Source organism: Peromyscus eremicus, chromosome 1 (genome assembly GCF_949786415.1).
Source record: "Peromyscus eremicus chromosome 1, PerEre_H2_v1, whole genome shotgun sequence".
Lineage (NCBI taxonomy): Eukaryota > Metazoa > Chordata > Mammalia > Rodentia > Cricetidae > Peromyscus > Peromyscus eremicus.
In genome coordinates, this window is record NC_081416.1 from 139,068,091 (window position 1) to 139,094,466 (window position 26,376).

Genomic DNA, 26,376 nt, shown 5'->3' on the forward strand with positions numbered 1-26,376 from the left:
TTCTCACTTTTGACTTTTACTTGGAGTCTTCTTTTAGAAGCACATAGAGTTGGGTTGTGATAGCGGCAGCCTATGCCTTTAATTCCAGCACTGAGGGGACATGAGCAGTTCGATGCAACCCCGGTCTTCAGAGCAAATTTTAGAGCTGTACAGAGAACACTGTCTCCAAAAGCCCTAACCAAAAACAAAACAAAACAAAACAAAAACATCCCCCCCCCAAAAAAAACCCTGATAGATTTCATAACTAAATGCCCCTGCTTCTATTAAATGCACTGTGATTTGGAGGAAGTATTTTCACAGTTGGCCCCAAGCATAAAGAAAACAGAAAGAACAAAAACAAATATCATTACATTTAAAAAATGTGGAATTAAGAGTCAGGGTAATTGTCTTCTCTAAAGGGTTTCATCTCTAAATCATCATTCTAAAAACTGTGTCTCAATGTGTAGCAAATTATAGCCTAGGAATCACAATCCCTTGAATACTGATAATCAAGACTTTTTTTCTTTAAAAATCACATATAGCAAAAACCTCGGTGTTTTTAAATCATGATCTATTAAACAGTGATGCTTGCTTGCAACCACCAGGAAACTAAAAATTACTGTTATTTTAAAAGTATTTAAAAATACGTAATTGTGTCCATGAATCCATGTTGACGGCTATTTTCTAAAATACTCGCTCAAGTTACTGTAGCAGGAATGCTGGGGGACCGATAGCCATCTCTTTACAGGTCATTGCGGTCAGAGGGACAGTGAGATCCCTGCATTGCGGCAAAAATGTGCGCATGTGCGTCATTGGGTGGGACGCATGCGTAGGGAGCTGTGAGATAAACCTGAGCCACTGCGGCAAGTCTGGCGTAGAGAGGAGAGGGAGCTGGAGATGTCTGACGCTTGGTTCTGAGGAGCGATTTCAACGCGATGGAGCGAGCAAGGTCAGTTGGGCCGGTGGCTTTTGTTTAGCTATCAAGGTGATCGCGTTTTGGTTTTGACCAAAATATTATAGATTTGGGGATTTTTTTTTTTTAAATCAGCCAGATACGTCTATTTTTGAGAATCAGAGAGAAATCCTTTGGAGCCGTTTGACGGACTCATTTAGGGTGGGGTCTACTTTAGCATTTGCGCTGTAAGTTATTACCAGTGCTGTGGTAGTCTAAAGCGGTAACTGTGGATTCCAAGATGAGGGAGCTGGACTGCCGTGCCCTGCCGCTGCGGCACTGAGGGAGGGCGAGCAGGGGCCGCGGCCGCGGCCGCGCGGCACTGAAGGCATGCAAGCAGGGTCCTTGGCTGTGACCCTGAGGGAGGGCGACCAAGATCAGTGCCCTCAGCACTGAGGGAGGGCGAGCAGGGTCCGCGGCCACGACACTGAGGGCGAGCGATCCGCGACCTCAGCACTGAGAGAGGGTGAGGAGGGTCCGTGGCCGCGGCACTGAGGTGGGGGGCGAGCATGATCAGCGCCCACAGGACTGAGGGAGGGACAGGAGGGTCTGCTGCCGCGGCATGGAGGGAGGGTGAGGAGGGTCGGGCTGCGGCACTGACGGAGGGCGAGGAGGGTCCGCGGCGGCGGCACGGAGGGAGGGCGAGCAGGGTCCGCGGCCGCGGCACGGAGGGAGGGCGAGCAGGGTCCGCGGCCGCGGCACGGAGGGAGGGCGAGAACGATCCCCAACCCTTGGCACGGTACACAGCGGTCACTGAGGGAAGTTGAGCCGCGGCACAGAGCAAAGCACGATCCCAGGTCAGCATTGAGGGAAGGTGAGTAGGGTAGGCGGCTGTGGTACTGAGGGCAGATGATCACGATCCACTGCCGCGCAGCACTTGGGGAAGGCCAGCACTATCCGCAGCCGCGCCACTGACGGAAGGCCAGCATCGTTTGTGGCCGTGGCGGCGTCACTGAGGGAAAGCGAGCACAATCCGAGGCCAGCACTGAGGAGAGATGGGCAGGGTAGGTAGGCGGCTGTGGCGCTGAGGGCAGGTGAGACCAGTCTGCGGCCAGCAGGTGGTTCGCCCTGTGACCGCTGCGACAGTTTCCATGTGCGTGCGGTTTTGCGGCAAGGAGATACTGGTGCATCAGAGAAATGATGGGATGGCCAGGTTGGGGGTAGCCAGAGTGCTTTTGAATCCCCGTGTTTTGGGGGCCTCAGAAATCTGACGAGTGGGTAAGAGGGGGTTACAGAGCAATGTCTGGGAGAACTGAGGTAGCTGGGTGTGTGAAGAAACGCCGCAGTGCAGAGGCAGCGCTGTTCCAGGCTCTGCCAGGGTGGGGCTCACGGGGGGGGGTGTAGGGGGGATAGAGGTGGATCTGGAATGCAGCTGTGTTAGAGGGGGAGGGGGTGGGAACAGACCTTTCTGGATGGCCGGAACTCAGCTTAAAGGATTTTTTTCTTGCAATCTTTTTTGGTAATTGGGCTGCATATCGTTTTGTAGAATTGTTCCCTGCGTACAGATAGTGGTGAAAGCCGCAGTGTGCTGTTTTCTTGTTTATTTTGACATCGTCAACCATCCCTCCCTGCAGTGGTTAATGTATGAAATGTATGCAAAACTTGCTTTTACCCACACCCTGAATTGTAGCGGTAACATGACAATGTGAATTTTGGTTTTATTGTTTTTCCTGGTGTTCGGAATTTAATCTCTGAAAGTCTTGGTATTATCAAGGGGTCGTGTCCTGTGTCAAACGCCATTGTGAGGTTCCCTAAAGATGGCCGCTGCTGCAGAGGTGCTGGTGTGCGCAGGCGCAGCATGGTGCAGGGGCGGGGGGAGTAGACCCCTCCCCACTTCGCTGATAGTCGCTGCGGTCACCCCCGTCGAACCACCTGCTCGTCAGTTCTGCAGTGCTGGAATTTCAGCCACACCCTCTCCTCAGGACTGCTAGTACTGTTGTCTACCTCGGGTGACTGTCCCCTCCCGCCCCCAAAGTACTGCAGTGGGCACAGGAAAACCAGATGCGGTATGGAGGACACCTACCTCTGCCTGCATTGAGGCCAGAAGGGAGTTAGCTGAGGATTGCGCAGTATTGGCGTGGAGGGCATGGCAGCCATAGCCTTAAGCTAATGCTTTATCAGCTCCTCTCTGCCCCTCCTTTCCTGCAGTGTCGCAATGGGGAGGGGAGGGGGGAAGGAGACTAGTTTGCGCAGGCTCCTTCTCACACGCTTGGTCCTGTGCTTTCCAATACCTTTGGTAATAGAAGGCGTGGGGGGCGGGGGGATTGGAATCAGGAATAGAGGCTAAAGGTTTGTATGACCTGTTCCTGTGTCAGTGTCTTCCTTATCTTTTTGTTTTTCAGTAGATAGGTGGGTGAGAGTTTAGAACAGTACAGCCAGCCCAGGACCTACTGGTAATGCTTAAAACAGCTTTCCCTGCTGGGTAGGGAATTTGTATTTGTGTTTAATGCTCATGTATTTTTAATATCTGTCTACTGTTTTGTATGTAGTCAGATTTGTTATATTAGGGCAATAATTCATCAAATAGTTCTCGGCCCCATGTATTCCCTTTGATTTCTATTTTCCAGATTTAATAATTAACAGTTGCCTCAATGTTAGTATTATGTCATCCATTCTTAATGTTTTGATAGTCCATTCTCGCTCACAGTGATATTTTTGACTAACTGAGAGATAGGAGCATCATCCCAACAAAGATGAGGTATATGTCATCAAGGGACCCACCTACTCAAATCCATAACAGCCAATACTATCAATTGTATTTTCTTCAGGAGAAGAAAATAATTAGAAAATCAGGGGTGTGTTTGGTATAAGAATTATTCCCCATGAATAATTTTTATTGATGTATTAATGATGTTTTTCATGACTTTTGAAATTGAAACTACTCTGAAAATTTGAAAGAATAATGAACCAAATTACTGCATTTTTATATTCTTTTATTAAACATGTTTTTAAAATTTGAGACAGGATTCTGGCATAATCCACGTTAATTTCAGACATGGTAAGTATACTAGGCTGCTCTGGAGCTGGTGATCCACCCCTCTCTTCCCTTCTCTAGTACTTCAAAACACAGATGTGAGCAACTATGCATGGATTTAAGTTTTTACTTTCAAAATAAACTTCTTACATGATTATATATATAAGTTAGATTTAGAAAATTGAAATAATAAAATATTTTTGTATTGATGACTTAACTGAGCCCTTTTTACACTGAGGAACTCATAGAAAATGGTAAGAAAGTACAGATTTTTTGACAATGTTCTTTCCAATTGCAGAATTTGAGGTTCAAATTTGGTTGGTAGGTTATTTATTCTATTCAACAATTATAAAATGGACCTGCTTTCATTCACCTATAACCCTAGCAATAATCAAACCACTGCAATCCTACCACTAAGATTTATGCAACAGAATCAGGAGTTCAATGCCTTCTTTGGCTTTATAGTAAATTTAAAGACAGCTTAGGGTACGTGAGAGACCCTGTCTCAGAATACTAAATTATCAAATATATTTCTGAATCCACTGTTACAGCTTGGATCAGTTCTTCATTTCTGTTTGTAAATGAATGTATTCTACTATATAATATCACATCTGGTTTTATTCATCCTTAGTGGACATTTAAAATGTTAACACGTTTTGGCAGTTACTGATAATACTGCTGGTGAACATGTGATACAAGGTTGGTGTTTTACTATTCCATCACTGCAGTGGAATTGCAGGGTCATTATTCGAATGTCATTGGTACTACTTTCATTAATTACTCTAGGCTTAGTACAGCTTTACATTTCCATTACCTTTCTCTGCGTTATGTACTCTGTCATTATCAAATGATATCTCACAATATGTTTTAAAATTTTAATGTCTCTGATTAATAATATAACATTTATTTCATATGATGATTGGTCACATAAATATGTTGTTAGGAAACCTGCTTACCCATTTTAAAAGCAGGTTTTGGATTTTTTACCTCTTTTGTATACAAGATGTAAAATGATTTTGTTTTGATGTATGCCTGCCATATGAAATGCCATGTATATTTATCCATCATTTCTAAAAGTTTCAACTCTTATTTTTTCTGATTATGTTTTGTTTTGCTCTAAAACTGGACTTCAATCAATTATATAATCTACCAGTCTTTTCTCTCTTTGTTTTGGGACTGTCCAGCTTTTTTTTTAATACCTGTGGCAATCCTGCTTTAGTACTGGTATCATAGGTGTGTGCCATGATACTATGCAATCTTTTAAAAAATATGTAGGATTCAGAAAGTTGACGTTTGGATTCTGCTTTTGAGAGTCTTTCTTGACTTGTCAAAAGCCTTTTCATTTATCTCTTTTGGTTTTGTATTTCTAATTTCAGTCCTATGAATGGTTCCCGCAGTTCCTAACATGGCCACCATGAGGCTGTTGATTTTCAGTTTGACAGAACAGCCATTTTGTAAAGTGCTTCCAGATCTTAACATGGTAGTGTTTTTTCACATGTTGTTAATAGCATTTTGCTTAAGCATCCCTCCTATTTCTTTGTGAATCCCAAAGACTGCAACATTTGCATACAATTAATTTTAATTAATTTTACAATTTAATTTTTTTATGCTTCATTAGTCTGCTATACAAAAGAATCATGATCTAAAAATATTTTCCCAATAATTTGGAGTCACCTTTGCTATTTTTGGCTAGTGTGTATTTGTATATGTCTGTGTATGTATATGTGATGTGTGTGTGCATGCACGCACGTGTTTGTGTGTGTGTGTGTTTTACATCTGCATATATGCTTGAGAACATAGTAGGAGCTGAATATATTTTACCTCATTTCCTGATCTTTAAATCCAGATTTTCTGATGTAATGTCCTTCTAAAACTAGATTATGTTTAAATCAGAGATTCTAATATTTTTAAATATAAAGTAATTCTAACATTGTACTTTTTTCCTTGTTTTGATCACTCCATTGTTGGAGACATGGCCTCATTAGCCCTGGCTTGTTGGGAATGCAATATGTAGAACAGACTAGTTTTGAACTTAGAGGGCTCTTCCTGCCTTTGCCTCCCAAATACTGAATATAAAGGTACACCTTGCCATAATTTTAATTGTTTCAATTAGATTATGAATATATCTTAATATTCAGTATACTAAAGATAAAAGGTTCTAAATGAAGCCCTTTTCCATTCAAACTTTTTTATATTTAATTTTATTATTAGTGTGTGTGTGTAGTGAGGGGCAGCATGCATTCTATGGCACATGTAGATTCTATCCTTCCACCTTTTCAAGGGTTCAGGGATCAGTCATTGATTGTCTGGTTTGCATTAGTGGCTGCCAATCACCTTTACCTACTAAGCTATTTTATCAATCCTATATTTATTTTTTAATATGAGGACTCATGTAGCCTAGACTGACCCAAAATTTTCTAGGTAGCTGAGGATGTCCTTGAACTTCAAATTTATGGTACCCCTCTCTTCATCTCCATAGTACTGAGATTACAGACATGTGCCATCACCCCTGATTATACAATGGTGGGAATGGAGCACAGGGCTTCCTGCCTCCTAGGCAAGAAATCTGAGACCCAGTCCCAATCCTAAAAAACTCATTTCAATAAAATTTTGTTTCATAAACTAATGCATTTATTAAATCTTTCTTTTCCTATTTCAGGGATCGCTTACACCTGAGAAGAACTACTGAACAGCACGTGCCAGAGGTAGAAGTCCAGGTCAAACGTAGAAGGACTGCCTCACTGAGCAACCAAGAGTATGTAAAGTCTGGGTTTTGACCCAAATCACAGAAAAGTGTCATACAAAGGAGAGATTACAATGACATTAATTGAATACCCAATACAACAGAAGATGTAAACACAATAGTGAAATTCTTAATTATATTGTCGTAACTTAAATCAACTTCTATCATTTCTTTACTAAATTTTGATACAGGGTCTCACTGTGCATCCCTGGCTGACTTGAACTCACAGAAATACACCTGCTCTCCACCTCAGGAGTGCTGGAATTAAAGGCATGCACCACTGCACATGGCTCTTTAACTCTGCTCTTCATTGTAACGTGACCTTTTCTCTGATATTTCAATTATAGAAGTGTTGCTTCCTTTTCTTCTTTTTTTTGTGATATAGGAATTAAACTTAGGGCTTCATACATTCTATGCAAATGCTCTCATTATTTTTGCATGTGTAAGGGAGTTTTACCTTTAGAATTTTATATTGTTCACTGTATAAATATCTTATTTTTAAAGAGATAATATTAATAATTTATTTTCATTTTATGTGCATTAGTGTTTTGCCTGCAAATATGTCTGTGTGAGGGTGTTGCATCCCCTGGGATCCATTACAGACAGTTGTGAGCTGCCATGTGGGTGCTGGGAATTGAACACAGGTACTGGAAATTGAACCCAGGTCCTCTGGAAGAGCTACCAGTGCTCTTAACCCCTGAGCTATCTCTCTAGCCCCTTATCTAAGTTATTTTATGTTGTTCATTTTGTATTCTTGTAAATGCTTTTTTCTGCATTGATGGGACATTAACTTACACATTTTCTTTTCCTTTATAATATTTTAAACATTCTTATTTGCTTTTGTTTTGAGATGGATAGTCTGTGATGCCCATGATTTCATCACAAAGCAGAATATGATCTTGACTCTTGAGCCTTCTCCACATCCCAAGTGCTGGTAGTAGCATTTGTGCAATACCATGCCTGGCTATATTTAGATTCTTTGATTAGTAGATCTTAGCCAGCTAAAGTTTTAAAAAGATTTTAATGAATTTTTGATACACATTCACACACAAATTGTATATATAAATATTGAAATTTAAGTCTTTAGATAGTCTAAACCTCTTTAACATACACAGAATATTGATATATTAACTCAAAATTGAGTCTCAAAGTTATTACCAGTTCAGTCTTCTATTTTCCATAGAAATAATCACTAATTGATATCATTTCAGGGCGTTTTCTTCAAATTTACATGTGTGCTTGTGTGACTGTGTAAGAGGAGAGTTTAGATTTTTGGTTCTCAACAGTATACATTTGTTATCTTTCCATATTGGTCATTTAAATATTGACTTTATTTTATTGAATACAGAGTATAAGTAGTATAGTAACAGTTCTTTTTTTTTTTTTAAATTTGAGACAAGGTTTCTCTGTGTAGTCCTGACCGCCCTAAAACTTGTTCTGTAGACCAGGCTGATCTCAGACTCAGAGATCCCTCTGATTCCCAAGTGCTAGGATTAAAGGTGTGTGCCACCATTGTCTGGTGTAACAAATTATTTCTTATATTAGACTACTTGATATTTGTTTTGTTTGCATTTGTGGGCAGTTACCACAAATATGATTTGTTGATGCTTTTTTCACGCTCTTTGTATTATAGGATTTATTTTTAATTGTAGACAGTAGGCAACATAGTAACATTTTGTGTCTTATTTTTATTTGTTCATGCATATGTAAATAGTTGTTGAAAGGTTACACACTTTAAACAACTGATGGGAGCCAAGGTTTTTTTATTTTCTCTCTTTTTTGCTTTTTGCTTTTTTTTTTCCGAGATAGGGTTTCTCTGTGTAGTTTTGGTACCTGTCCTGGAGCTCACTGTAGACTAGGCTGGCCTCAAACTCTGAGATCCACCTGGCTCTGCCTCCCAAGTGATGGGATTAAAGGCGTGCACCATCACTGCCCAGCTTCTCTCTCTTTTTTTGTTTGCTTGTATATTTGTTTTCTCAAGACAAGGTTTCACTGTGTAGCCCTGGCTATCCTGGAACTCACTCTAAAGACCAGGTTGGCATCAAACTAAGAGATCTGCTTGCCTCTGCCTCCTGAGTGCTGGGATTAAAGGTGTGGACCACCACTGCCTGCCTGGCTATTTTCTCCTGTTTTAAAAGTCATTATTATTATGCTTTTAAATTAGATTTTCATTTTGCAGATTGCTTTGGAAGGATTTTGTAAACATTATTAATATTTATATTTCTGAGCCAGGCAGTAGTGGCACACATGTTTGATCCCAGCACTCGGGAGGCAGAGCCAGGCGGATCTCTGTGAGTTCGAGGCCAGTCTGATCTACAGCGCAAGATCCAGGACAGGCACCAAAACTACACGGAGAAACCCTGTCTTGAAAACAAAACAATATTTCTGATAAATATTTTACTGTCTTTAGTGTGGTTCCTTCAATTCAGTCATTTATAGATCCAAAGATTTGAAAAAGGATTATTCCATAGATATTTTGGGATTTGTTATACTTAGGCAAGATTCTGTTAGAGAAGCCTCATGCTAGTGGAAAAGGATCTACCATTTTCTTCTGTTTTGAGGAGCAGGGTACTGGTCTGCTATTCACTATGTGGCTAAGATGGGCCTTGAGCTGGAAATCACAACGATCCTGCTTCAGTATTATTGGTATGCTCTAACACAACACACATCTGATTTCATTTGTTTCTTGGAGGCAGTTTCACCAGGTAGCCCTGGCTGGCTTACAATTCACTATGTAGACAGGTTGACCTCAAACTGTGGCAATCATCTTGTCTCTGCCTCCTGAGTACTTGCATTATAGTCCTGAGACATTACCTCAATGATTGTTGTGTTTTTCTTTAAATTCTGCACAGCAGTAACAGATGACTCAGCAAAAATCTCATTTTCATTGTTGGGATGAGCTTAGCTTTTTTTCAGGTGTCAAATAATATGGGATATATTTCTTATATGTATGGATATTTTACCTGCATGCTTGTTTGCACCATGTATGTATCTGGTACCCAGAAAGATCAGAAGAGGGCATCTGCTTCTATGTGACTAGAGTTAACAGAAGGTTTTGAGCTACCATGTAGATGTCGGAAACTGAACACTAGTCCTAAGAGCAATACATGTTCTTAACAGACTTTCCAAATCATTTTTTATTTTAATGTATATGTGTGAGTGTGTGCATGTGTATATGCACATTTTGAGACAGGTTCTTGCCATGGCACAAGCTGATCTTGAACTGATTCTATTGTTTCTACATTCTAGATGCTGTGATAATTAATGGGCCTTTTTTAAAAGATAGATAGGGTCTTATTTGCTCATTTGAGCTCATCCATAAACTATATAAACTCATTACCATGAGCTTGTGCCAGTCCACTTGTCTGTCCTCCCTGCTTGCTGGTATTATAGGCATGTGTGACAAAACTTGGCATTTTGATAATTTTGAAGGAGAAAGAAATTGAGTTTTCCTCAGATCTCTATATTATGTATAAATACTGTATGATAGGTTGGGAAAGAAAAGTGAGTTGGGGCAATGACATAATTTTCCAATTTGCCTCTCTTGATATTGAGGATAAGTGTATTAGGTAGTATCTTCTTGGGAGGATAAATAGGAATGACCTCATTGATATTTTATAACTCTTTTAGCAAATCCCTTGCCTGATCACAGGGTTGAAAGTATTGTTTTTACATAATGTAATTGGAAAGTATGGTTTTCACATAATGTAATTGGAGTGCATATGTTATTGATAGTTTCTATATGAGCACTCTAGGATACATCCACATACTGAATAAGTATCCAATAGTTGTTCATTCTTGTGGTCAGAAATCTTTTTGGTTTATACACTGCTTAACTCATTGTGTAATGTTATGTTCAGTACCTAGATAGCAATCTTAGCCTTTTTCTGGTGACATTTTTTTAAAGTAGGCTCTTTTAGAATAAAAGTGTCATTCTTACTGCTATCTACATAGATAAATGTGTTTTGTAATTTAAAAATATTGTGCTCTTACTATAGGTGTCACCTGTACCCACGACGTTCTCAGCAGCAGCAGCAAGTTCCTGTGGTGGATTTCCAGGCAGAACTGAGACAGGCTTTCTTAGCTGAGACACCAAGAGGTGGTTAAAGTAGTATTGAAACATCAAGGTGTTGGAAATCAAGGAAAACAGGTTAGAATTAATTCCAAAATTAACAGAAATAAAAAGAAACAATAGAGTATCTAGAGTTTAATATATACAATTACCTTTTCTTATAAGCTTTACGTACCCTAGCACTAGACACAGAAATTTTGTACAGTGAACATAGTGAATAACATGTTCAGTGATATCAGAATAATTATGATTTTAATATATCTACCCTGATGGGTGTCATGTTTCCATATACTATTTGGAATGCATTAAAGAATGTTTAATTTTCTTTTTCATTGATTTTTCAACTTTATAAGAAACATAATTGATTTTTTTTTAATAAATGTCATATAATACCCCCTTGTGAGATACTTTTCTGTTAATCTTTAGAAAAGTGCCATATTACCTTCAAGAAATAATGTCTGTTTATGAATATACTGAGTTGTTTATTTTAATTATTATTCAGTAGACGTAAAATTCTAGAGAATAGATTTTACCATAATAACTTATTAACTTCATTGGTTAATCGTTGGTTCATCATTGACATTTTCATCAATGCAATTTCTTTTGAATAAGCACATAATGTAATAAAAATGTTACCCATAATGTTTTTTGTTTTTTTTTTTTTTGGTTTTTCGAGACAGGGTTTCTCTGTGTAGCTTTGCACCTTTCCTGGAACTCACTTGGTAGCCCAGGCTGGCCTCGAACTCGCAGAGATCCGCCGGCCTCTGCCTCCCGAGTGCTGGGATTAAAGGCGTGCGCCACCACCGCCCGGCCCATAATGTTTTATAATACAGATTTATTTAGATTCTTTTAAGAGAAAAGCTGTTAAAGTGTAGTGCTTTGGTTTTCTTTTGCAGATCATTTTCTTTCTTTTAAGCCAATTAATTTTTTTTTGTTTTGTTTTGAGACAGGGTTTTTCTGTGTAGCCCTACTCTATAGACCAGGCCTCCAACTCAGAGATCCACCTACCTTTGTGTCTTGAGTGCTAGGATTAAAGGTGTATACCATCACTGCCTGACTTTAATTTTTTAAATTAAGAAAAAACTATTGTGTATAGCGTTTTGCCTGCATTCTTGTGCACCTATGCATACGGAGTCCAGAAGAGGGCATTAGCTCTCCTAGAAACTGGATTTGGAGATGGTTGTGAGGCATCATTTTGGCTGGAATTAAACTCAGGTCCTCTGGAAGATAAGGTAGTTTTCTTAACTGCTGAGATATCTCTATTCCCCAAACTAATTCATTTGAACATTTTAACATAATTATATGTTTATATTTAGAGGTTTCTTCTCCATGTGCTCTATCTGCCCTTTTGGTGTTTTTGAGACTGAGGCTCATGTATGTCATGTCAACCTTGGATTCATTCTGTGGCCTTGAAAGCCTTGGACTCCTTCTCTTCCTGCCTTTATGACCTGGATGTTGAAATTAATGGGCATGTACTACCATACTAGAGTTATTTTTTTTAGGTTTTGCTTATTTATTCATACCTTTGGCTGGCCTAAAACTCAACACTGTAGAACAGGGTAGGATTGAACTAACAAAACTGCCTGACTCTGACTCCAGAGTACTGGAACTAAAAGTGTGGACCATAACACTTGCTATTTTCTTTATTTTAAAAGTTTATTTTATGTTTATGGTGTTTTGCATGCATGTATGTCTGTACCATGTGTGCACAGAAGAGAGCATCAGATCTCCTCGAAATGGTGTTACAGATGGTTGTGAGTTGCCGTGTAGGTGCTGGATATTGAAGCTGGGTCCTCTGGAAGAGCAGCCACTGTTCTTAACTGCTGAGTAATCTCTTCATTTATTTATTCTTTCATGAATTATTTTTTGCTATCTTCATTCTTTGCTATCTTCATGTATGTGTGTAGTGCATTTAAATCATATTCAGTCCCAATTCCTCCTGTCTGACTTCTCTTAGACCTTCTATCAAGTCCTTTTAACTTCCTGTTCTCATTTTTAAAAATTTTAAATAACTTAACTGTGTTCATACAGTGCTACCCACTGGGACATGGGCTGTGAGATACATCACTGAAGTAAACTGACATCCTCACTTCCATCAGTTTTTAATTGTCAGTTGTATGTAAGGGAAAGTATGAGGCCTCATAAGCCTACTCCATCCATGTTGGACTGTTGATTGGCATTTCATATATATTTACTATAAGAGTTCATAAGTACAGCAACCCTGTCATGTTAGAAGACACTATTTCTCAGAAGTTATCTGAGATCATAATCTTTCTACCCCTTCTATAATGGATCTTAGACTGGGTGGTAGGGATGTGATAAAATTTAGGTCTGAGCACTCCAAAGTCACTTGTTTTCTGCACTTTGACCAGTTACAAGTCTATTAACCACCATCCACTGCATAAAAAGGTGAGAAATGAACTAATAATCTATGGGTATAAGGTTAAATATTTAGAGGGCAGTTTGATACTATGTCAACTTAACGAAATACTAAATAGTTCCCTCATATTACCTATATTCTCCTTTGCTATGGGGTTCTTGACTAGGTTCGAGTGCCAGGCACACTCTCCCTCCTGTGGAGTGAGTCTTAACTTCAATTATTTATTATTCAAAAAAAAAATAAACATTGTGTGTGTTAGGAAACTGCAGCGGCCTGAGAGGGCATCAGGATCCCCTGGATCTGGATGGAGATGGAGACATATGGTGATAAGTTCATATGTGGATTATGAGAACTGAACATGAGTCCTCTGCAAAATCATAGCAGGAAGCTTTCAGCCTACTGAGCCATCTCTCCATCCTATTTTCAGTTTTTAAAATTTAATCAACTTGGCTGGGCATGGTGTTGCATGCCTTTAATCCCAGCACTTTGAAGGCATAGACAGGTAGATCTCTTGAGTTCCATGCCAGGCACATATACATACCAGGAGAGCCTATGTAGAGAGGTTATCTCAAAAAGCTAAAAAAAATGAATGAATCAATTTTTAAAATTCTACATTTAAATTAGAATGCTGTTGGTTACTCCCATAACATTCAGGCCCCCATTGCACCGAGGGTTCTATATCACCAGGCTGATTGTTATTGTAGCTCACAGGGTTCACAAATAGATAAGACTGACTTTTCTCCAGCTTCCTGTGTAGCATCTTCTGACTTAGAAAGCTAGCTAGCAGCAGTTAAGGAGCTTCTGGCTCAGTTCCAGTTTGATATTTTTATTCTATGTAAGCTATGTGATATCTACAGTAATAGGGCTTGTCATCAGGTTCCGATGGGAAACATAAAGCAATTACAATAGCCTATATTTTTATTGGGGTGGGGTCTGCCAGCCTACTGCACTAACCCAAAGGGAGGTATTTCACACCTCACAGTTTGATACAATGTGGCTTCTGTGAGGAACATTATCATTCACATGTAACTCCAATTAAATGGTTTTTCAAACAATGTTATTTTTTTTGTTTTGTTTTTCAAGACAGGGTTTCTCTGTGTAGCTTTGCGCCTTTCCTGGGACTCACTTGGTAGTCCAGGCTGGCCTTGAACTCACAGAGATCTGCCTGGCTCTGCCTCCCGAGTGCTGGGATTAAAGGCGTGCGCCACCACCGCCCGGCAACAATGTATATTTTTATAAAGTTTGAATAATCAGATTTTTCTATGACATTTCCAAATATTTTTAGTATGATTTATACTTCCCATCCCTTGAGGATGCTCTATCACTTTCCTGTTTTCCCAGTTTCTTACAATCACATGAGGATTAAAAATTCAAGGATAATCTTACTAGAGTAGTGGAAGGACTGAGATAAAATAAGACAATTGCAGGTTCAAGGCAGGCTTAGGATTTGTGTTTAACCCCTTCTCTGTTTTGTTAGAGAAACAGTTTTTATGCTCATGGTTAACTTCAGATTCTTGTTTAAACTTCTGGTGAAATCTGGGCAGAGTGGCCTTATAATCCTAGCACATAGAAGGCTAGGGAAAATGATTAAAAATTCTAGGCTAGGCTGAAATAAATACAGGCAAATATTTGCAAAAATTTTATGGTTTAGCATTTAATTAGTGTCTGCCGTAGAGCTGTATTCCAAGTCCTTTATTGTATATTACATTTACTTTTTTGAGGCTTTAAAAGTCTCAGGCTTTCATTAAGCTGTCAGCCATCCAGCCATTGTTTTCCTTCAGCATTCTGAATACTCTGATTAAAACCATATGCCAGTTATCAGCTCCTACAGTTTGTGCTGGTTATTGTAATACTTGTTTCTTGGTGGGAAAAGATTACCCATCTTGATTTTGAAGAGGGAGCCTACAGTTTTAGACATGTTAAGCCAAAAAGTAGATTTTGAACTAAGGAGTAAATAAGACACTGATATACTTTGGGGACAAAAAGTGTAGTTTGTTTTTGAAATATGTAGTGTTTTAAAGATATTTTAATATTTTAAAAATAAATATTTGATGATTCTTAATGGGGTTTAGAAAGATGGTCAGTTGGTAAAGTGCTTTCCTTGCAAGACCGAAGACCTGATTTTCTAAACATTCACATAAATACCTAGTAACAGGGATTTGAGAGATGTCTGGTTTCTGCAGAAGACCCGGGTTTGATTCCCAGCACCCACGTGGAGGCTCACAACTAGCTGTAACATCAGTTCCAAGGGATTTGATGACATTTTGTGACCTTGAGCACCAGGCAAATGCGTGGTACAAAGATATATATGCAAACAGAACACATAAAAATTTTAAAAATCTTTTTAAAGTTCTGGGAAGAGTAGACTAAATCTTTAAAACCACTGCTAGGAAGCCAGAGACAGGTGGATTTCTGGAGCTTAAGTAAGCTCTGTGTTAACACGTTAACCAGAAAGGAAGACAGCATTGATATCTTAGCCTCTAAATACATCCACTAACATACATCCAGGAATTCTTAGCAATACTGGTAGCCAATTGGTTTCATGGATCTAGTAGATGAAATGAGTATTAAGAAGGAGAACTGAAATTTGTTCTTTGTTAGATATGAAAACATGGATATTTATGAAGATATACTAATTGAAAATTGTTATTTTTAAATTATAATAAAGTATAGTTATAACGTTCTTCCCTCCTCAGGACCCATCCATTGTTTGTGAAGCTTCAGTCAAGCTTACATTGTGTCTAAGAACCTGCATCCACACCTTTATTTATAGCCCTCCCCTAAGTATTAAGGATCTTGATATTTTACTGTTTAAACGGCTATTGTGGAACAGCAATCATGGTAAGTTGTACATTAAAGAGTTGGATAGCTGCTGTAATGACCTCAAATCATTGTTTGTCATTGTGTGCAGTTATGTATGTTCTAAAATTTAGAAATAGGGACTCATCCATAGAGACATCTCTATGTTCATTCCATTGCATAACAGTTAAGAGATGGCCTCCATTTTTCCTGTTAATGGTGGTCAAAAGCATTGGAAAGAATACTGAGAGATGTCTTATCGTTTAGTTTTTAGTCAGTGAGTATGACTTTAAGGGACCACTTCATAGATGCAGGACATATACAGACCACTTGTAAATAGCAGATTTTATTTCATTAACATAGACAAAAAAAGGTAAATAAGGAGAGATGCTCCTAAATAGAGTGCTTTGAGTCTGAAAGTCTAGGACACAGATTTGCAAAGGAAAAGGTGTTACTTCCAATGCCATGTGTTGTGTTTCAGACCTAAAACCCCAGCATTTGAGTGGTAGAGATAGGAAGAATAGAAGCTCAGGTCATTATCTCTGTAGCAAGTTCAATGCCAATCTTCTTAGCTAATTCCTGTCTAAAAAATATCAAAAAGTTTTTAATAATAGTGGTGGGCGTGATGGATCTGGGAGCCCTTTGGAGAGCTAATGGGTGATCATGAATTCATTGAATTGGTAATATTTATAATTTTTTACTGAGGTTTTTTTTTCGGTTCACAAAAAATAGTATAGAGGTCCAGGTGCTCTCTTAAAAGTACATGGTCATTTGGTGGAAGGACAACACAAAAACTGTACTAGCAAACTCTTAAGGGGAACTAGATTGAGGGGTTTCCATCTTAGGAATGCATTTTTTAGTCAAATTAGATAGGACAGGTCCTTAATTAGGGTTGTCAGAAGTACAGAGCTATCTAAAGTGGTACTTAGTCAACTTGATATTTTGTATTTAGAAAAGAGGAATAAAAGGAGGCTTTATTAAAGAAACCTGTAGGTAATAAACAGAAAACCAGACTACAGATAAGCTTACCATTAGTGTTCTTTTATTTTACTATTTGCAGACTGTGGGTAAGAGTAGCAAGATGCTGCAGCACATTGACTATAGAATGAGATGTATCCTGCAAGATGGAAGAATCTTCATTGGCACCTTTAAGGCTTTTGACAAGCATATGAATTTGATCCTCTGTGATTGTGATGAGTTCAGAAAGATCAAGTAAGGCTTGTTCTGGGTCATAGATTGGGAGGCAGGAGCAGTAGGAAGACTAGGGTAAGATTGAATAGGGTGCTGAAATAGATAAGAAACTCTAATGTGGCCATTCTGTTATTTTACCTTATCTGATGTTGGCAAAAATAAAACTTATATTGTCAAATACTCTATCAATATTATTTGGTTAAAATTACTTTTAATTCACTTATAATTTTAGTATAATTGAGACTTCAATTTTGCCGATCTTAAAATGCTTTGTCATGTCATTTGCATATATATTTTGCAGCACAAGATCATTTTGGATACTTGAATAATATCAAGGGAGCATATATAGGAAATTAATTTTTACTACTTATGCATGACAAATAAGTCCACAGAGTAATTAAGTAATAAATGTTTGTGTGAGAAACTTAGAACCAGTTTTTGTCTTAATTGATACCATTGATAAGTAAGGTTCACAAAAATCATTTTACTGATTTTTGTTTCCTCCTGATTTATAGGCCAAAGAATGCAAAACAGCCAGAGCGTGAAGAAAAACGGGTTTTGGGTCTGGTCTTGCTACGTGGAGAGAACTTGGTATCCATGACTGTGGAGGGTCCACCTCCTAAAGATGTAAGAAAGATATAGGGCAAGATTTTCATGTTTTTCATTTATACATGAAGGACAGATCATTAATGTTGATAATACTTTGTTACTTGAATGTCATCAATAATTAGTAGAGGGACACTAATTCATGTAATCAAATAAAAGGTGCATAGTACTTAATGTCAGTAATTGGTTTAGTTATATATTTAGGAATGAAGGATTTATGATTTCACCTATGTGCTGGGTACTTCCTAAGTTATGGTAAGGAGCTGACTATTTTTAAAAATACAGTGTAGTTTTATTTTATGTTACCCTGCTATTACTAAGGGTATAAATTTTCACAATGCTTTTTTGGGGCCTCAGTCAGTGATTAGTAAACACACATATTGGTCCTACTCTAAAGAACAATCACTGGGCAAACTGGAAACCAATGTGAGAACATGTGACAACAGTGCACAGACCTGCATGGAAAAGTACTAAAGTTTGGACTTGGACTTGTGTACTTTAGTTCTCCTTTCTCTTGTATTAAGAGAGGACATGCATTGTAATTTGCCCAAAGCAATGCTAATATTCTGCCAGCAACATGCTACTTCTATTACAAGGTAAAGTGAATATGAAAACTACAAAAACAGAAGGTATAAGAAAATTTTTATTGGGAAGGGAGTGGTCAAAGAGTGACTTCTTTATGTTTATGTAAAGTTTATAATTTAAAAGTATGTAATCCAAATCTGAAGGGCACAGCTGGGAGCCATCCCTGGCATTGGAAAGATACCAGCAGAGGATTAAGAAGTTGGTGAAGAAAGGAAATGAGCCAGGCCATGGTGGTTGGGAAAATCTTGCAGCCTGACTAACAGCCAGGGTGTTTCTTTATTTATACAGAATTTAGTAAGCAAGGATACATTTATGATGTTTCAAAACAGATCATACCATTTTTGGTTTTGGACATGTGTTTCACTTTCTTTTGCTCTTCTTTTAGTTATCATTAAACTATGACAGAACAGTTCTCATTTCCAATAATTTTCCCTCAAGTTTTGACATCATTAATAAACAGTTATCATTTTTTACTGAGAAACTCCCTAACCCAATTTCTAAGAATCTAGAGGCATTTGACAGCCTGTTCTCAGGCTGGTAGGTTTGGTTGCTTCAAGGACAAGGACACTAGACCAAAACAAGAATCTTTAGGGCACCATGTTATTTTGCCATGTCCCAAGCAGTGTATTAGTAACTCTTTTTTAAAGATTTATTTATTTATTATATATACAATGTTCTGCTTGCACATGCCTGCCAGCCAGAAGAGGGCACCAGATCTCATAGATGGTTGTGAGCCACCCTTTGGGTGCTGGGAATTGATCTCAGGAACCCTGGAAGAACAGCCAGTGCTTCTAACCTGAGTAATCTCTCTAGCCCTGTATTATTAACTCTTAATGGTCAGAGTGTCTAAGAAAAATCCTTAGGCCAAACCTGCTGCAGTTATTATTCAAATTCTGGCATAATACACCTTTATAGAATTTGTCTGTGTGTCTGACCACATATGACATTATAGTGACTCTGCTATGTACTAACTTTTCTAAGAAAGGGAGGTCATGAAGTCTCATACTTTTATCATCTTTCCACTCCATATTTTGCTTATCAATATGTCTCTATGTAGGGCTGAGATGTATGCCACATAATTGACTGAATGCACAGTGGGTAGAGGCTTGTAATCTGAACTGTGGCTAACTCCTCTAGCCCACCGAAACTTGTTGACCTTTTTAAGTTTACTTTGTTTTGAATATCTTGTTCCTGAGTAAGTACAGGGACAGATGTTTCAAGAATGTCTCATAGCCTTATGAAGAGACCTGGCTTCTTTATGTGTGTAACAACCTCCACGGCATAAGGAAGACCTTCAAGTAGATAAGGATATCTCCCTAAAAACGGGAATATATGTTAAATACTGACTTGGGAAGCTTAGGAGCAGCATTCCTGGGGAAAAGGCATAAATGATTCATAAGAAATTGTCCATCAGTCCAATATCCCCAAGTTGTACAAATATTAGAAGTCTCTCAAGTATGCAACAGGTGGAGATGAAAACAAAAGGTAGTATAGCAGCCATCACGTGGCTCAGCTTTGCTGGAATGGCATACGGCTGTGCCAAGGGTACTGTAGAGTATATGTTACATTATACCATCGTATGTATTTGTATATAGAGCTAATAGGAGCTAGATGGATTGTGACATGATTGATAGAGTTTTTCTTTGAAGAAAATCACTCATATTTGAACAAAATAGAGATGTTGTTTAAGGTATATATTTTTTATTTCAGACTGGTATTGCTCGTGTGCCACTTGCTGGCGCTGCAGGTGGCCCTGGGGTTGGGAGGGCAGCTGGCAGAGGAGTACCAGCTGGTGTACCTATTCCCCAAGCTCCTGCTGGATTAGCAGGCCCTGTCCGAGGAGTTGGAGGTCCATCCCAGCAGGTAGGACCAGAACAAGGTTTTCCATTAATGACAAAATATGATTAGAGCCTAGAACTGACTGAGGAAATGTGGAAACATAAGTCTGTAAATACTATTAAAGTTGTAATTATGTTCTAGAAAGACCTGACACTCAGTATGTATAAGGAAGAGACTAATAATTTCTACCTAAAACACTTTGACTTGATGAGTAATGAAATATTCAGCTGTATATGCCAGGTTGAGAAAAATCAAAAGCTTATAATGTATTATTATGCCAAGATTTAAAAACATGAGGCTGAGGTGGATCTTTGTGAGTTCGAGGCCAGCCTGGGCTACCAAGTGAGTTCCAGGAGAGGCACAAAGCTACACAGAGAAACCCTGTCTCAAAAAAAAAGCAAAAAAAAAAACCCAAAAAAACAAAAACATGAGGCTGAAGGTAGATGTAGTAGTGTATGCCTTTGATCTCTGAATTCTGGAGGGAGGCAAATCTCTGAGTTCCAGGATAACCAGGACTACATAGAAAGACTGTGTTTCAAAATTAACAAACAACAAAAGAAACAAACAACCTCCCCAAATCTAAACCCACAAAACAAAACAAACGAAAGCCTACAACTGCAGCTCAGGAGGAATATATGGTTAGTGTACGTAAACTTCTGAATTTATTCCTCATCAACATAAAAATAAAGTAAGTACAAGGTACAGCAGTTATTTTTGTAAAAGGACATGTTCACTAATTATTTTTATGTATTAGAAAAGGAGAGTATCCATCACCTTTTTGTATTTTTGGCATAACTTTTCAGGTCATGACTCCACAAGGAAGAGGCACTGTAGCAGCTGCTGCAGTTGCTGCCACTGCCAGCATTGCTGGAGCCCCAACCCAATACCCACCAGGACGTGGAACTCCACCTCCACCTGTAGGCAGAGCAACCCCACCTCCAGGTAAGGCTTTTACAATAAATAATAATGATTTGGATTTCTATGAGATTCTATCATCTTGAGGAACAACATCTCAAAGTACTATGGATGAGATAAGGCATCATTTCTCTTCCTTGCTAAGAATGTAGGAACTATGCTACTAGTTTTATTATTTATATATTTATTATTGAAAATAGGTTTTCTTTTTTTTTGTTTTTTGTTTTTTTTTTCAAGACAGGGTTTCTCTGTGTAGCTTTGCGCCTCTCCTGGAACTCACTTGGTAGCCCATGCTGGCCTCGAACTCACGGAGATCCACCTGGCTCTGCCTCCCGAGTGCTGGGATTAAAGGCGTGTGCCACCACCGCCCGGCGGAAAATAGGTTTTCTTATACAATATATTCTGATTATGGTTTCCCCTCCCCCAGCTTCTCCCCAATTCCTTACCGACCCAAATTGACAACTTTTTTCTCTCAACTAGAATATAAGCAGGTATCTAAAAAATAGTAATAAAATAAAATAAGGTAAATTCAATCCAAACAAACTAGGTTAGGACCAAAAAAATAGAGAAAAAGAAGAGCTAAAGTAAAAGCACAAGACACACACAGATAGCAAGGACACATTTGTGAACACACAGAAAACCCATAAAACAAAGCCAGAAACTATAATATATAAGCAAAGTATCTAAAAATTAAAAATTAGTAAATGTTCAGAAAAAGTCTTATGAGACAAAAACCCTCCAAAAATACTATTGAGTGGAAGCCCTTTCTAGGTGTAGTTAGTGTATTGAGACTCTTAAATTTTCTTTGCAAGTGTTTATCAATTGAGAATAGCTTCTAGGGTACATATGGGGACTTGTGTCTATTTCTGCTCTCAGTGGTGGGACCCCCATATAGCTTAGACCTGTACATGTTCTGCATGCTACTACTATCTCTTAAGTTTATGTTAATCAATTCTGTTGGTCCCAGAGGCCCTTGTTTCCTTGGTGTCTTCCATCATTACTGACTCTTAAAATTGCTTTCCTCTTCTTCAGTAGATCCCTGAGCTCCGAGGGGAAGGATTTGATGGAGGCATCCCATTTAGGGCTGAGCATTCCAATGTCTCACTTCACATTGTCTATGGGTCTCTGTATTTGTTTCCATCTACAGGAGGAGGAAGCTTCTCTGAAAATGGTTGAGCAAGTCATTGAGCAAGTTGATCTATGAGTATAGCAAAATGTTATTATTGCTACATTCCTTTATGAGAATAGTAAGATATTTTGTTTTCCCCTACATTCTGTGGCCTAATTAGTTTCAGGTTCTTGGCCATCTAAGGAGCTGTGGCTGGGATAGGTTCCATCACAAGGAGTGGACCTTAAATTCAATTAAGTACTGTTTGGTTACTCCCACAATCTTTGCCACTATTGTACCAGTGCATCATTCTGCCAGACCACCATTTTACATCACAGGGTTTGAAACTAGATTGACATTTTTAGTTAGTTAGAAATGAAAGATTACAGATTTTTTTGGTGTTAGGTGGTACTCCGGTATTTTAGTATAAAGGAACTTCATTTCTCCTTCACACTCTTTCTGTAACCACTGTCTTGTGCTGAATCATAAGAGCTTCATTTACTGAGCTGACTTATGAAGGGTTTACTTATGTTTGTCATTTTTTTTCAGGAATTATGGCTCCTCCACCTGGTATGAGACCACCCATGGGCCCACCAATTGGCCTTCCCCCTGCTCGAGGGACACCTATAGGCATGCCCCCTCCAGGAATGAGACCCCCTCCACCAGGAATTAGAGGTTAGTGGTTATGTTAGGATCTGGGAATGACATCCAGATCCTTTAATATTTATATACTCTTGATAACTTCAATGGAATTTTGTTATTTTTTTCCTTTCTAGGCCCACCTCCCCCAGGAATGCGTCCACCAAGACCCTAAGATATGGTTGATAAATATCAGCCTTTCCTTTTCCCTGCAATGTGTCTTGTGAAATTATGTAGCCTGAAAGCTTTTTGACCCCTCTTACTGCATTAATTATAGCTAATAAATACATAGAGCAATTGAATTGAGGTTTTCCTTTGTCCATTGATTTTGTTAAAGTCAGAGTGAAACTTAATGGGTTTTATTGTGAAAGAGGTAACTACAGACATGCCGTTTACTTAAGCTATTTTCTTAGGATAAAATTGTCGTGATATCTTTTTCATGATTCATCTACTTCATGCATTAACTTACTGGTTCAAAATCTTAAAGATAAGGAAAAGTCAAGACTGATTTGGTAAGATTCACATGGCACTCTTGTCACTTTAATATGTCACAGTTAAAGGTATTTGGAGATAGTTAATCAGATAATTAAATTCACATAAAGAAATTATGGCAGTGGCATGTCTTTTATGCTCATTAATTAAAACATTTGGAATACAAGTTAATGCTTTGGAAAAATGGATTACTTCTGTTGATCGATCAGGGTTTACAGTTGTTTGTAATCAGTATAGTGTGGAAGGATCTGATGTGGGAATGAAATCTATTATGGTAAGTATTAATCTAACAATCCTAAATAAGAGTCAGTCTGTTGACATTGGGAAACAAGGTTGTTCATGCTTGCTGTAAGCATATGGCACACCAAAATTCATATTAAGTTTATATCAATCATCACCATTACTATAGGATTCACTACAAGCATTGAGAAGCAGATGATGTCTTTGAGTTGTAGGAAAAATTACTTGGTAGATAAATTAAATTTGAATTAGTCACCAAACATAAAAGCTGTTTTATAGTGGTAAGATGTTTCTAGTAATAATGAGAGAATTACCTTTTTTAATTAAAAAAAATAATCTAATACAAGATATTGTGTTTATATCATTTCCATCCCTCCTTCCCTTTAGTTCTCATGTACTCCAAACATGCTCAATTTCTTGACCTTCTCTAATTACACACACACACTCACACACATGCACACATTCAAAGCAAAAAAAAACATGTACAGGGTCCATTTTGTATGTACATCTATAGGTTCATCACTTGGTATTAGGTAAACTGTTGTGACTTTTCTCTGAAGAAAACTGATTCTTCCTCTGTCAGTAGTCAATGATAGTTCTTCATCAGTGTGAGGTCTTGTGAAATTTCCAGTATCCATGTTGGTATGTCTAGTGGTGTTATTGCACAGATCTTGTTTAAGTAATAATATTGTTGAGATTTCATGGATATAGCTTCTCTGTCATGTCTAGAAGACTTTTTAATTAAACAACCTCCCATGTTCTGGAAGCTGGTAAACAGAAGGTTCTGAGATTTGGTCATGAGTGATAACAGCATATTTGAAGAAAATGTGTTGTCTGATTCCTCAACGAAAGGTAACCTGCTGACTTTTTTTCAAGTCAAAAGTGAGTTATAAGATACCTGGATTATAAGATGTTTTGCTACTGGCAATACCATTGCTTTCTAGGAATTTTATGAGTGCTGAATACTAGTGGTAAATTATGTATTATAGACTATTATAAACATTTTATTTAAACTTTATCCAGATTAGAAATATGCATCGATATTAAAATTCCATGTATATGCTTCTCATATGTACACTTCTACTAAGAAGGCATCCTGCATTCTCCATTCAGGGGAATTTGATACAGGGTCTCCTGTAACCTAGGCAAAGATGACCATGAGCTCTTATCCTTCTTCCTCAACCTCTTTTAATTATGTATACAGTGTTCTGTCTGCCTGTATACCTGCAAGCCAGAAGAGGGCACCAGATCTCATTACAGATGGCTATGAGCCACCATGTGGTTGCTAGGAATTGAACTCAGAACCTCTGGAAGAGAAGCCAGTGCTCTTAATCTCTGAGCCATCTCTCCAGCCCCCTTCCTCAACTTCTTAAGTGCTAGTATTACAGGCATTTCTACCATTCCATATTTCATTGTAATTCTTAATGAGTGCATGATTCCTAAAACAATTAGGCAACAACTTTCTGACAGATTAGTATGCATACTGATTAACTCTGACTCTATAAATATCTTTGATTGGCATCATTTAAATTTCTTTTTTCCCCCAGAGACAGGTTTCTCTATATATTCCTGGGAATCTCTATAGACTGGGATGCCTTGAACACAGATATCCACTTGCCTGTGCCTCTCTAGTGCTGAAATTTAAGGCATGTGCCACCACTGTCTCTTTAATTTTATTTTCTTTAGCAGAGCATATAGAGGTTTGTTCTGGAAATAAGTGAAAAAAATACATGCACACAGTTTGAAAATAAGAACACTGTGCCTAGATGCAGGAAGCCATGAGTTTTCATCTTCACAAACATCATTTGCATTGATACACCCTAACATTAGGAATGGAAGCTGGTGAGATTAGTAGTAGTTCAGGTTCAAGGCTATATAGTGAGTTATAGGACAGCCTTTGATAGATGAAACCGACTCTCAAAAAAGAGAATTTTGAAAGTTATTGTGAAACTGTTTCATTTTAGTTAGAAGTCTGATACTGATATATTTGGGACTGATTTCTTAGAGATTCTTATAATAGGACACTGGGCATAGAAAATGAATTATAAAAGTTATAAGCTATTTGTCTAGAAATTGAAATTACTTGTTACTGTGTCTCATCTAGTTATTTTAAAAAGGTGAAATCATTAAAATTTAGAAATTGATGTTATTTTTTTCTTTAATTTTTTATTCATTTTACATACCAATTTTGTTGATTCTTATTCATCATTGCATTCTACTTCATGTTTATATGTGTCATCTCAGAATATGAATTTTATAAATTGTATTAAGGCATGCTATTTTGTAGAAGAACAGTATATAATACTGCAATAGTGTATATCTGTTCATGTTATTTCAGTCTCACGTGGTGTCCCTTTGTCAATTTAGTTGACGGCTGAAAAAAAGAATTTCATCAATGAATGTTACGAAGTTTCATGAGCCTGAATATCACCCTGTAGTGTATAACAAGACTGTAAATCCTAATAGCTGCATTTAAGACAGAAACATAAACCATGCAAGGTAATGTAATCTTTTCATAAAAGAGAACATTTTACAGAGGCCTTGACTAGGTTTGTGATGACATAGGACCTTGTTTGATCATAATGATTTAAAAAATGAGCTTAAAAACTGAAATCTAGTCAATGTGCCTCACTGCATTTTATTGCTTGTTGTTTATTCTCAATACAAACTCTTTGATTAGATTTGGGCATAGTGGTACATACTTGTAATCCCAGAATTTAAGAGGGTGAGGTGAGAGGATTACAAGTTCCAGACCACCCTAAATTGCATAACAAGATGCTGTCTTAAAAATGAAATAAAATAATTTTTGATGGGAGTACTTTGCATACTCAGACCTGAAAAGTGCTGTATTGTACTTTTACA

At 38.1% G+C, this 26,376-nt stretch overlaps 2 protein-coding genes and 1 non-coding gene across 4 annotated transcripts; all 3 read left to right on the forward strand.

The window, feature by feature from the left end:
- The first annotated feature begins 795 nt into the window (after window positions 1-795).
- On the forward strand, window positions 796-15,908 carry Snurf (SNRPN upstream open reading frame). 2 transcript variants are annotated; one of them, XM_059273558.1, is made up of 4 exons: window positions 796-928; window positions 6,565-6,660; window positions 10,647-10,798; window positions 15,797-15,908. In XM_059273558.1, the coding sequence occupies exons 1-3, from the start codon at window positions 915-917 to the stop codon at window positions 10,753-10,755; spliced, it is 219 nt and encodes a 72-aa protein (XP_059129541.1). In that variant the 5' UTR covers window positions 796-914; the 3' UTR covers window positions 10,756-10,798; window positions 15,797-15,908. The 2 variants fall into 2 exon arrangements, with proteins under 2 accessions (XP_059129541.1, XP_059129548.1); XM_059273565.1 differs by having other exon boundaries at window positions 15,774-15,875.
- Window positions 15,826-23,084, forward strand: Snrpn (small nuclear ribonucleoprotein polypeptide N). Its single transcript, XM_059273549.1, has 7 exons — window positions 15,826-15,941; window positions 16,960-17,111; window positions 17,606-17,717; window positions 19,992-20,144; window positions 20,924-21,062; window positions 22,693-22,818; window positions 22,920-23,084. The coding sequence occupies exons 1-7, from the start codon at window positions 15,939-15,941 to the stop codon at window positions 22,955-22,957; spliced, it is 723 nt and encodes a 240-aa protein (XP_059129532.1). The 5' UTR covers window positions 15,826-15,938; the 3' UTR covers window positions 22,958-23,084.
- A 2,978-nt stretch (window positions 23,085-26,062) lies between these two features.
- LOC131903234 (small nucleolar RNA SNORD107) lies at window positions 26,063-26,129 on the forward strand. Its single transcript, XR_009377476.1, has one exon. It is a non-coding gene; the product is annotated as a small nucleolar RNA SNORD107 (small nucleolar RNA).
- Window positions 26,130-26,376: the final 247 nt, after the last annotated feature.

Bases quoted from the DNA above. Each gene is read 5' to 3' on its own strand.
- Snurf (XM_059273558.1), top strand. The intron at 6,661-10,646 runs GTATGTAAAGTC...CTCTTACTATAG, and splicing joins GCCTCACTGAGCAACCAAGA to GTGTCACCTGTACCCACGAC.
- Snrpn (XM_059273549.1), top strand. The intron at 20,145-20,923 runs GTAGGACCAGAA...ATAACTTTTCAG, and splicing joins TTGGAGGTCCATCCCAGCAG to GTCATGACTCCACAAGGAAG. The intron at 21,063-22,692 runs GTAAGGCTTTTA...ATTTTTTTTCAG, and splicing joins CAGAGCAACCCCACCTCCAG to GAATTATGGCTCCTCCACCT.